Genomic DNA, 12,522 nt, shown 5'->3' on the forward strand with positions numbered 1-12,522 from the left:
ACGCATCCTCACCAAGACCCGCCATAATTTCAACCAACTTCAACCCAAGAAAAACCAAGTGAGGTCACCACATAGGAAAACAAAGCAGAATTCACTTTTACTGCCAAATGCACTGTATTTGTATCCATAGATACAAGACAACAGAAAATTACAGAATTCTAAAGCGGGAAGTCCCAGGACCTTGGAGATCATCTAGTCTCAGCCCCAACCCTGTTGTCAGAGGATCTGTTAGGGGGTGAGGAAGAGGGCAGCAGTCAAGGGAAAGAACTTCTGGTCCTTGTCCATGCTGAATAACCTTGTGGGGCCAACCTAGTCCACCACGCTTATTTTATAAGCAGCAACCCAGGACCTGGTTAATTAAAGGCAGAACTGGGATCAGAACCCTGGTTTCCTGATACTCAGTCCACTGCTCTTTATGGTTAAAGGCAGAACTGGGATCAGAACCCTGGTTTCCTGATACTCAGTCCACTGCTCTTTACACTCCTGAAGGCCACCACTGTATGGCTATGATGGTCACAGACAACAACACGTTAGACTGTGTTAAACTGTCAACTACGCAGGTTTCCTCCTTGTAAAAGCATCAGGCATTAGGTCACTGCCAGAACTTTTTGAAAGAAGTAAGGCTTGCATTATTATTTAGTAGAAACAAAAGCAACTTTCCACACCAACCCCCTCTCCCCGCCTCTTTTTTTTTTTTTTGGTAACCTGAAAATCCCAAACCACTGTTGCTATTACAAAATTTTTCTTTTCCACAGTATGCACCCCTGGGCAAAGCACTGATGCACTAAGAATTTGCCAAAAGAAAAAATGAAGTCACTGATAATGTAAATCATGGGAGTATCATCAAATTCAAGTCTTTGTCTTCTTCCTCTCAATACGTAATTACTTCTCACTACTGGATCATTTCATGGTTGTTGGCAGAGGGGTAAGGAACTCCACCACTGTCAACAGGCGAGACACACGCTCCTCAGTTGACCAGAGGCCTGCACACGATGGGTCTGCTAACAGATCACAAATCCAAATGAGTGCCGCTTCATTAATCACAAGAATGTTGATGCTACTACCCCTTAGTCCCCCAAGAGGACTGGTGGTCTTAGAAAAACCCTCATCACTTAAAAAGAAAAACAAACACAGTAAAAAAAATGCTTTAAGTCAATCCTTTTTACCACTTGTAAATATCAATTGCAAATGGCCTTTGCTCCCCTGGCAGGTCTCACCTAACCTACCTTCAGAGTGAGGTGAGAGGAGTTAGAAAGTGTGCAGAGCTCCACTCAGTCTTCTGCTGCAGCTCAAGGTTGCCTTAAACTCAAAGAGCACTACTTATGAGCAATGCTTAGCAAACCACCCTGCTAAACAGAAGCTTACATTATCTTGGAATCCTAGGGGGCATGTTTTGTTAAAATTAATGGTGGCAGAGGAATCCAACTGACTAGAATAGAAGTTGATGCTTACCAGAAGGCTATTGCTCCACATGGGAAAATGTGGGAAAAAGGAAAACACAGGAATGAATCACAGAAACAATAAAAAATAACCTTATGCTTCCAGGAAGGTAAAAGAAATGTCAAAAATACCTTACCAAAACCAAACTGAACCCGTGGCCATCAAGTTGATTCGGACTCATAGCAACTCTATAGGGAAGAGTTGAACTGCCCCGTAGGGTTTCCAAGGAGCGGCTGGTGGATTCGAGCTGCTGACCTTCTGTTTAGCAGCTGTAGCTCTCAACCACTGCACCATCAGGGCTCCAAAATACCTTACCTCTCTTTAAAACTATACTTTTATTAGATTTTCACAGAAACCTCACCTGTAGGTATGGTAGACTGCTGCAGTAACTCCTTTCATTCCTTTGCGATTGAACTTGCGGCTCCTTCCATTCAGAGGTAGAATCTATCTCCCTACTTCTTGAATCTGGAATGGCCTCATGACTTATTTGACCAATAAACTGAGGCCTTGAAGCATCTGCCCTCATATTCTTGGGAATCCGTCCTAAGGTCACCAAGTGGGGAAGCCCAGTCTAGCTTACTGGAGGATGAGAGGCCACATGGAACAGATAGGAAAACCTAGCTGAGGCTGCCTAGCCCAACTAGCTGACAGCCAGATACAGGAATGAGCCCATCTTAGTCCATCTAGCTTCAGCACGGCTGCAAGATGAAAACGTGGAGTGATCCACAGAATTCTGAGCCATTATTGTATAGCCACTACCTAAGCTTTGGGGTGGTTTGTTAAGCAGCAGCATACATCTGGGGCAGCAGGCCACAAGGTAGAAGCAGGAAACCAGTCACCCTGTTGAACACCCATGGAACGCCAGGCCAGGTACCCCAGGGTAGATGTGGAGGGAGATTAATAATAACAGAAGACATGGACGGCCTGGACCTCAGGTACAACTTATCTATAAATAAAGCAGCATGTAACATTTACCTATTTTGATTGTATCTAATCTACTTAACAACCTTCCATTATTCCTACAGCCCAGAGCATGCATCTCCCTCTGGTGTTCAAGACAATCCTCAAGGGTGGTAGAAAAATAATTAGAAATGTTACACTTTTTTCCCTTTTTTATTTCTGAAATACGTTTTCATAAAGTACATAATATGTTAATACACTAGTACATGGACATAATTCATAACTAAAGAAATAAATGAACATGTAATAGGGCTTTACCCAGTCATACTGCACACACCCCTAACCTCCCATACCCAAGTAAAAATATCCTTTCTCTATCCTTTGCTTTCTCAAATAAGTGAATGCTTCCCTGGCTACCAAGAAAAGACTCAGTGATGACTGCTGCCACAGATCATCGTCCATCCCTACTGTAATTATTTATAAATAGTCTCTCCAGCCAGGCTACAACCATTTTTCAGACAGGGCACAGGACATCATCAGCGTGCAGCTGTCTTAGGCAGTGCAGCGTAAGGGCACGATGACTTGATTTTTAAGACTGCAGGCTTTGGAGCTCGGTTGCCTGGACTCAAATCCCAGTTCTGTCACTTACCAGCTGTGCAACCTTCAGCAAATTACCTAACCTCCTTACCTCATAGGGTTGTCGTGACAGTTGAGTGAGTTAACACATAAAAAATGCTTAGAAGAGTGCATGGCACATAGTAAATGCTCAACAACAAATAGCCCTGGGTGGTGCAAATGGTTAAGTGCTCGAATCCTCGGCAAAAGATTGGTGGTTCAAACCCACTGAGGGGTGCCTTGGAACACAGGCCTAGCAATCTGCTTCCGAAGGGTTACAGCCTTCAAAACGCCATGGAGCAGTTCTACTCTGCACACACAGGGTCACCGTTAGCCTGAACTGACTCGATAGCAACTAACGACAAACGCACCATTATCGTGACCACCACCACCAGCACCAGGACCACCCCGCCTTCACCGGCACCATTGTCCTTCTATCCCCGATAGCCAACAGAGCACATAAATGTGTAACAGAAGTAGTGAGTGTGAGTTATAACAAAAAGCACATTATATGACTCGTTCATTTTAAAACTGAATATTTTAAATGTTTCCAGAGACTACTGCAACTTCAAAGCAAGGTGAAGTCTCACTAGTATCAATTGACAGTTGGTCTGTTACTGACAAATAAAACATGTAAATAAGAAACATGTAAGGCAATGATCACGTTCAAGTTCTGTTTTTACAGTCTGATTGTTAAGGTGAGGATATAAAATGATCCTTAGCTAAAAATTAATACTGGTGTTCTTTTCTTAAAAATTCTTTTTCTAATTGTAATCTCTCCTCTGGTAGAAATCATCAAATAAAGCTTCACTGCATATCCATATTTAGAGTTCTGTGGATTTCCAATAAGATGCAGACCCACGAACCCATCTCTTTTAAGTATACTTCTGACAACCTATGCTAGAAGAAAGGCCCAGTGGCAAGAATCATAAATCATGGGGGAAAGAAGTCCTAGAGATCACCTACCCAGCCCTTCACCTCACAGATCAGGATACTGGGCCCAGAGAGGGTCAATGTCGTTAACTAAGTCCCACGGCTGATCTGGGACAGAACTCCTTTCTCCCCTGACTTCTGCCTAGTTCAGTGTACTTTTCATGACCCCAGTTTTAGGAACGAGTCACATAAAACTTCTGGGTAAAATGTATCACATGTACTGAGAGAAGTAGTGAAGCCACACCATTAATAACTGACTCAGGCATGACACACAGTGGACCTTCAATGAATGCTTATGGAAGAATGGGAGGAGAGAGGGATGGATGAATGGAACGCCTGCCTGGTTGCCGGTGAAGACCTCAGGTTCCTAAACTATCTCAACACTCAGGTTATCTTAAAAGTGCTGCCAACGAGCTGGGGCTGGCGAGAATCACTTCTTCAATGGAGTACCCAGGCTAAGATACCATATAGCTATTCTTTCAAACTTTTTTTTTCCTTTTCCATACTCAGGGCTCACATCTCATTAGATGAAAGAGACGATCGAAAGAACTTTTTTTCCTTCTCTTAATACTTTTTTCTAACTATAAAGGTAATACAGGCTTACATTAAAATTTTAGGGAATAAAAGTCAATTATAATAACATTAAACATTAAAGTGAATGTTTATTGAATGCCAGTTTAGTATCAGCCACATTGTATGCATTTGACATGTGCTAATTCATTTAATCCTTACAGCAACCTTAGGTTACAGGCATACTATTACTATCATCACCATTTTACAGATAAGAAAACAGAGGCACAGAGGTACGAAGTAACTTGCCCAAAGTGGTATGTTGTTGTTCTTAGGTGCCATTGAGTCAGTTCCGAATCACAGCAGCCCTATGTACAATAGAGTGAAACACTGCCTGGTCCTGCGTCATCCTCACAATCATTGTTATGTTTGAGCCCATTGCTGCAGCCACTGTATCAATCCATCTCTTTAAGAGTCTTTCTCCAGGAAATGGGCCCTCCTGATAACATGGCCAAAGTACGTGAGATGAAGTCTTTCCATCCTTGCTTTTAAGGAGCATTCTGGCTGTAATTCTTCCATGGTAGATTTGTTCATTCTTCTGGCAGTCCATGGTATATTCAATATTCCTCAACAGGACCATAATTCAAATGCATCAATTCTTCTTCAGTCTTCTTATTCATTGTCCAGCTTTCGTATGCATATGGGGCAACTGAAAACACTATGGCTTGAGTCAGGCACAACTTACGTCCTTAAAATGACATTGTTGCTTTTGAACACTTTTAAAGAGGTCTTTTGCAGCAGATTTGCCCAATGCAACATGTCATTTGATTTCTTGACTGCTGCTTCCATGGGTGTTGATTGTGGATCCAAGTAAAAGGAAATCCTTGACAACTTTAATATTTCTGACGTTCATCATGATGTTGCTTATTGGTCCAGTTGTGAGGACTTTTATTTTCCTTATGTTGAGGTATAATCCATACTGAAGGCTGTAGTCTTTGATCTTCATCGGTAAATGCTTCAAGTCCTCTTCGCTTTCAGCAAGCAAGGTTGTGTCACCTGCATATTGCAGGTTGCTCTTTCTAATCCTGATGCCATGTTCTTCTTCATATGGTCCAGCTTCTGGGATTATTTGCCCAGCATACAGACTGAATAAGTATGGTAAGAGGATACAACCCTGTTGCACACCTTTCTTGACTTTAAGCCATGCCTATTTCCTTGTTCTGTTTGAATGACTGCCTCTTGGTCTATGTACAGGTTCCTCATGAGCACAATTAAGCGCTCTGGAACTCCCATTCTTCACAATGTTATCTGTAATTTGTTACGATCTACAGTCGAATGCTTTTGTGTAGGCAATAAAACACAGGTAAACATCTTTCTGGTATTCTCTGCTTTCAGCCAAGAACCATTTAGGAATGTGATACAGGCAATCAGTAATGGAGTAAGGATTTGAACTTAGGGACCCTGGTTCTGAGCATGTTCTTCCCTTTTTGGTTTTCTAACTCCAGGTCTTTGCATATTTCATTATAATACTTTACTTTGTCTTCTCGAGACACCGTTTGAAATCTCCTGTTCAGCTCTTTTATTTGTTGAGCAAATAATCTGAGAAACTGGACTATATGAAGAAGAATGCAGCATCAGGATTGGAGGAAGACTCATTAACAACCTGTGATGTGCAGATGATACAACTTGCTTGCTGAAAGTGAAGAGGACTTGAAGCACTCACTGATGAAGATCAAAGGCTACAGCCTTCAGTATGGATTATGCCTCAACACAAAGAAAATAAAAATCCTCACAACTGGACCAATAAGCAACATCATGATAAATGGAGAAAATATTGAAGTTGTAAAGGATTTCATTTTACATGGATTCATAATCAATGCCCATGGAAGCAGCAGTCAAGAAATCAAATGACGTATTGCATTGGGCAAACCTGCTGCAACAGACCTCTTTAAAAATCGTAAAAAAACAAAAATGTTACTTTGATGACTAAGGTGCCACTGAACCAAGCCATGGTGTTTTTAATCACCCCATATACATGTGAAAGCTGAACAATGAATAAGGAAGAATGAAGAAGAACTGACACATCTGAATTACAGTGTTGGTGAAGAATATGGAATGTGCTATGGATTTTTTTTTTATGGACTGCATAGAATGAACAAATCTGCCTTGGAAGAAGGATAGTGTGAACGATCCTTAGAAGCAAGGATGGTGAATCTTTGTCTTGTTTACTTTGGACATGTTATTAGGAGGGACCAGTCCCTGGAGAAGGACATCATGTTTGGTAAAGTAAAAGGTCAGCGAAAAAGAGGAAGACCCTTAATAAGATGGAACGACTTTGCGTCTACAACAATGAGCTCAAACATACCTACTATTGTAAGGATGGTACAGGACTGGGCAACATTTTGTTCTGTTATATATAAGGTCACTATGAGTTGGAACTGACTCGATGGCACCTAACAATAACATAGTGTGGTTTCAGAGTCTATGATGTTAACTGCTCTGTTATACTGCCACTGTTCATGTTTTGGTTTCCAGCACTAATTATAAAGAAAAAAATGTTTAAAAATTGATAAGTTTGACTACACTAAAATTTAAAACTTTTGCACCATCAAAGACACAATACATAAGGTGAAAAAATAAGCTACAGACCAGGAAAACATAAAAGCAAAACACATAATCCACAAATCTGTAAGAAAAAAAGACAAAAAATACAAAAGAAAAATGGGCAGATGATAAGCAGGCAATTTAAGAAGAAACTCAAATGACCAATAAACATATGAAAAGTCTCTAAAATCCACTAGAAAATCCAACACCTCTACAAAAAAAGAAATAATCCAACTAAAAAATGGGCAAAGAAAATGAACAGACACTTCACCAAAGAAGACATTCAAGCAGCCAACAGACACATGAGAAAACGCTCAGGCTCTCTAGAGAAATGCAAATCAAAACCACAATGAGATACTGTCTCACCCTGGCATTACTGGCATGAAACAATAAAACAGGAAATGCAAAATACTGGACAGGCTGCAGGGAGATCGGAACTCTTACGCACAGCTGGTGGGAATGCAAAATGATACAACCATTTTGGAAAACGATATGGCACTTCCTTAGAAAACTGGAAATAGAAATGCCATATGCTCCAGCAATCCCACTCCTAGGAATATATCCTAGAGAAATAAGAGTCGTCACATGAATAGAAATATGCACACCCATGTTCATTGCAGCATTGTTCACAAAAGCAAAAAGATGGAAACAACCTAGATGCCCATCAACAGATGAATGGATAATCAAACTGTGGTACACACACACAATGGAGTATTAAGCAATGATAAAGAACAATGATGAATGTGCGAAGGATCTCATAACATGGATGAAACTGGAGGGCCTTACGCTGAGTGAAATAAGTCAATTACAAAAGGACGAATATTATATAAGACCTCATGAAAAAGTTTACATACAAAAAGAAACAATCTTTGACGGTTACGAGGGAGGAGAGGGATGGGGATGAAAAACACTTAATAGACAACAGATAAGTGGAAACTTTGGTACAGGGTAAGACAGTACACAATACTGGGGAAGCCAGCAAAACCTGCACAAATGCAGTCATGGTAGATCCAGAGACACATCCAAACTCCCTGAGGGACTGAATTGCTCGGCTGAGGACTGTGGGGACCATGAAGCTCAATCGGCATAACATAGTTTATAAAGAATTCTACTTTGGTGAGTAGTGTCTGGGGTCTTAAAAGCCTGTGAGCAGCCATCTAGGATACTCCACTGGTCTCACCCCTTCAGAAGCAAGGAAAACTAAAGATACAAGGGAAAGATTAGTCCAAAGGACTAATGGACCACATCCTCCACGGCCTCCACGAGACTGAGTCCAGTACAACGAGATGGTTGTACTGCTGGCACTGACTGCTCTGACAGGGATCACAATAGAGGGTCCTGGACAGAGCTGGAGAAAAATGTAGAACAAAATTCTAACTTAAGAAGAAAGACCAGACTTGCTGGCCTGGAGAAACCCCTGGAATATGGGCCCCGGATACCCTTTCAGCTCAGTAATGAGGTCACCCCTAAGGTTCACCCTTCAGCCAAAGGCTGAATAGGCCCATGGAAGAAAACAAGACTAGAGGGGTGCACCAGCCCTGGGGCAGGGATTGGAAGGCAGGAGGGAACTGGAAAGCTGGTAATAGGGAGCCCAGGGTTGAGAAGGGAGAGTGCTGACGTGTCATGGGGTTGTTAACCAGTGTCATAGAACAATGTGTGTACTGTTTGATGAGAAACTAGTTTGTTCTGTAAGCCTTCACCTAAAGTACAATAAAAATAAAATAGAAACATATGAAAAGATAATTCCATACAGGATGTTAAATTTAAAAGCAAGATGGCATTTCAAACCCATTGAATTGGAGAAATTTAAAATCCAGTAATAGTAATTGCTGATGGAGACGTAGAGCAATGAGAACTCTCATGCTCTGCTATAAACTGGTACATTTAGGAGAGAGTGTGGAGAATATACATACTCCACACCTCATCCCTAGAGAGTATTTCCTAGAGAAATGCATGTATACAGGAAAAAATGTACAAGAATTTTTATCAAAGCATTTTTGTAATACTGCAAAATTTGTAAACTATTTAAATGTGCATCAACAATAAAATGGATAAGTAAATGATGAACTACTCACATAATAAAGCAGTGCATAGTAATCAAAATACATACACTAAAGCAAAATGGAAAATAGGTATAAATCTCAAAAATATAATACAGAATGCAAAAGCAAATTACAGAAAGATATGTTGGATATGTCATTTACATAAGGCCTGAAAACATGCAAAGTAACACTATATATTGTACAGCAAGAGCTCACACTTAAAAAACTCAAAGTAAGGCAACAGCGGTGATGACAGTGTCCTGATTTGCAAGGATGAGTAAAATTAATTACTTGCTGCACTTCACGGCACTTCACGGCAACTGGCTCCAAGCTCAACTGGTATTTTCTCCGTTAGAAACCTTAAAGGTGGAACAATTTTTCTTGCTGTTTTACGTTAATTTGGATAACTACATAATCAGATGTCGTGCTAATGTATCCCTCAAACGTTAATCTCTGTTATACTGTTTCCTTATGGCTAACTACTATAGGAGGTAGTAGTACTCCTATTTTGGAGATGAGGGTCCTAAAGATACAACTCTTGACTTTTCCAAGGGCAGACCTGGAATTTCAGCAGAATGTCGAGATTACAATCAGGAAGCCGGCCTTGGTCTCTGTAATTTCTTTAATACTACACACACAAAAAAAACCCCAAAATATTTCGTAGCAGTCATTTTGAATGCTTCTATCTTAACACACCAAAGCTAAAAGATTAATAAATAAGCTAAAAACTCCTGAAGGAAATGCTATAATGTGAAGCTGCAGAAAGTCAGAACAATGAACAAATTTACCATTCTATAATTACGTTCAGTAGGTCTGAATTTAAGTAAGCACTTACGCCGTGGTTGAAGGTATGACCTGGGTTCCTGAGTTGGAATGCTTGAGGGATACAGTTCAAACACAGAATGTTTACCCAAGCACACAAGTGGCCTTAATCAAAGCAGAAACATTTTTTTTAATGTTGATTTTAAAAACAGAAGTGTAAATAAGACTGTGATTTATGAATCAGCTAATGCCCTTCTCCGCTGTAGACATCACAAAGATCAAGCCTTTGGCTGAGGTAAATACAACAAGAATGCAGACTTGTTAAAAAAGTAATTGGTGCCCCTATTAAAACTCCACTGGCTTAAGAGTTACAAATTGTTTTTCCTCTTTCCAGGTCTTAAAGAATGCGTTCCAAAAGCAGTGACACGGAGGGCTCGCCCCAAAAGCAACTTGCAAGACACAGTAAAGACCACAGTTTCCAAGGTCCTAAAGACATGAAGCAGAGACAGCAAGGCAAAGGCCTTGCCAGTGAGTTGGATGCAATCCTTCCATGTCCCAAGTCAGAGAAGCCACACAGTGATAACGGCCACCAAGGAGAAGACCTCTCAAAAGATGACCTATTATTTCTCCTCAGCATTCTGGAAGGAGAACTGCAGGTCAGTGGGGTTGGAGTCATTCCCATCAGGCTTCAAGGGGAAGGCTGATTGTGCATTTGGTGTGCCTGCTGCCACAGAAATAGATATCTGTGGTTCATACTTGTGCGTACATGAAAGCAAAGTGTATGTAGACATGCACAGAATTCTCTTCTGCCAACTTGAAAGGCAATTAATCCCATCTAAAGGGGTTGTCGTTAGGACATGGGATTGGAATGCACGCTGTGAAAGGTCACATCCTCTGCCCATGTTGCTCACGAGCGTCAGTGCACAGGCACGTATCAGGAACATAATTCCAGATGACTTCTGGATTGGTTTAAACACAATAGGTGCTTTTGTACCCCATGTGAACTGGCTCCCAGACTTGCCCTGGTATTATTAATCTACATAAAAAACCAAAAACAGCTGCTATAAGAAGAAGAATCTTATTTCCTGTCCCTGAAAACGCAAATGCCAGTCCATTGAGGGGTATCGTGTTATCTGCTTGCCACACACACACACACACACACACACACACAACGGAAAGTCTCTCATTGTTGTACAGTGATCCCTTTCCAAAACATTATTAATGTATACTTAGATTATAAAGAAGACTGAAGGGGCACAGTTTTTCTACCTTTTCCAAAAGGCTCTATAACCAAGCATGATTTGTTGACAAGAAGTCACTTGCAGAGACTGCTGGTAGATAAAACAGGCTTTCTGAAATACCTTTTGTTCCTACAGGCTCGAGATGAAGTCATAGGCATTTTAAAGGCTGAAAAAATGGATTTGGCTTTGCTGGAAGCTCAGTATGGGTTTGTCACTCCAAAAAAGGTGCTAGAGGCTCTCCAGCGAGATGCTTTTCAAGCAAAATCTGCCCCCTGGCAGGAGGACATCTACGAGAAACCAATGAATGAGGTATGTCGCACATCAGGGGTGCGTAACTTAGAGGGAGAAGCGCCAGCCAGCCAGGCAAGCACTAAGCCGGCAGGTGGGCACAAGCTGTAACCTTTTTGACTCTTTACAGTTTTACCTTTGAAGGCATTTAGGAACTACCCAAAGTAGGAAAGAGATAATGCCAGACAACAATACGCTTGATTAAATACTACAAGTTCTATAAGAAAAAAAAGGAGAATAAATTACGGCCAGGATACTTCCACTAGGCTTGGTTCTTAACATCAGATGGAGATCTATTAAATGCAAGAGAATTTTCCTCTCTCCCTGCCTTTCTCTCCTTCCTCTGCTGAAACCACCCCTCAACACACACACACACACACACGCATACACACACCCCAGTCACCAGTTGTCACCAAGTCCACCCTGACTCATGGCAACTATGTATGTCACAGTAGACCTGTGCTCCGTAGAGTTTTTCAAAGGCTGATTTTTCAGTAGATGACCAGGCTTTTCTTCTGAGGTGCCTCTGGGTACACTCAAACCTTCAACATTTCAGTTAGCGGCTGAGCGCATTAGCTGTTTGCACCACCCAGGGACTCCCCACACACACGCAAACATACACAAATGTAGGGGGAAGGGTCTGCATGTCTTTGGGGGGTTTGAAGGTTATTTGGGGTGTAATAAAAAACAGATCAAGTTCAACTACTGAGGTTAATTTCTTTGAAAATGCTGAGGTATTATGTCATAGAAATTTTGAGCATGAATGGAAATGGTCTGAAGAACTGTCCAAGGAACAGAGTTTTAAAAAACTTAGAGCTTAGCTGAGTGCATACCTCCTTTTTCCTTAAATTTTAATGCAGCAAAGAGCTTGTCTACCAAGTGTTCCCAGCAGTTACAATGGCCAGGGTGAGCAGTCTTGGTGCTGACACCACTCACTGCCCACAAATGTGGCACTGCTCGCTCTTTTACTTGCTGACATTTCTGAAACTCTTTGGTACCCTTATTTTATTCTTCTCTTTTCCTCTGAGACCTCAATGGAAAATTTTGTAATTTTTCATTTTTATAAAAAGGAAACAACTAGGAGCAAGAGTTAAGGCTGGAGAGAGTGAAAGCAGTTTTGGACCAATTTCCCCCCACATAAGCTCTCTGGCAACCTACCTCAGAACTGACCTCTAACGTCCTTGCTA

The 12,522-nt window shown here is 41.2% G+C and overlaps 2 protein-coding genes across 3 annotated transcripts in view; one reads left to right on the forward strand and one right to left on the reverse strand.

The window, feature by feature from the left end:
* CMSS1 (cms1 ribosomal small subunit homolog) overlaps positions 1-12,522 on the reverse strand; it is a 418,629-nt gene that overhangs the window by 278,347 nt on the left and 127,760 nt on the right. The gene's annotated exons all lie outside the window — the stretch shown is intronic.
* Positions 1-12,522, forward strand: part of LOC100673611 (filamin A-interacting protein 1-like) — a 227,999-nt gene that overhangs the window by 202,090 nt on the left and 13,387 nt on the right. Inside the window, exons 2-3 of the mRNA XM_023559045.2 lie at positions 10,201-10,462; positions 11,183-11,356. Of these exons, the coding sequence (XP_023414813.1) occupies positions 10,211-10,462; positions 11,183-11,356 (426 nt within the window). The 5' untranslated portion in view covers positions 10,201-10,210. The remainder of the gene's footprint in view (positions 1-10,200; positions 10,463-11,182; positions 11,357-12,522) is intronic.

Source organism: Loxodonta africana, chromosome 20 (genome assembly GCF_030014295.1).
Source record: "Loxodonta africana isolate mLoxAfr1 chromosome 20, mLoxAfr1.hap2, whole genome shotgun sequence".
Lineage (NCBI taxonomy): Eukaryota > Metazoa > Chordata > Mammalia > Proboscidea > Elephantidae > Loxodonta > Loxodonta africana.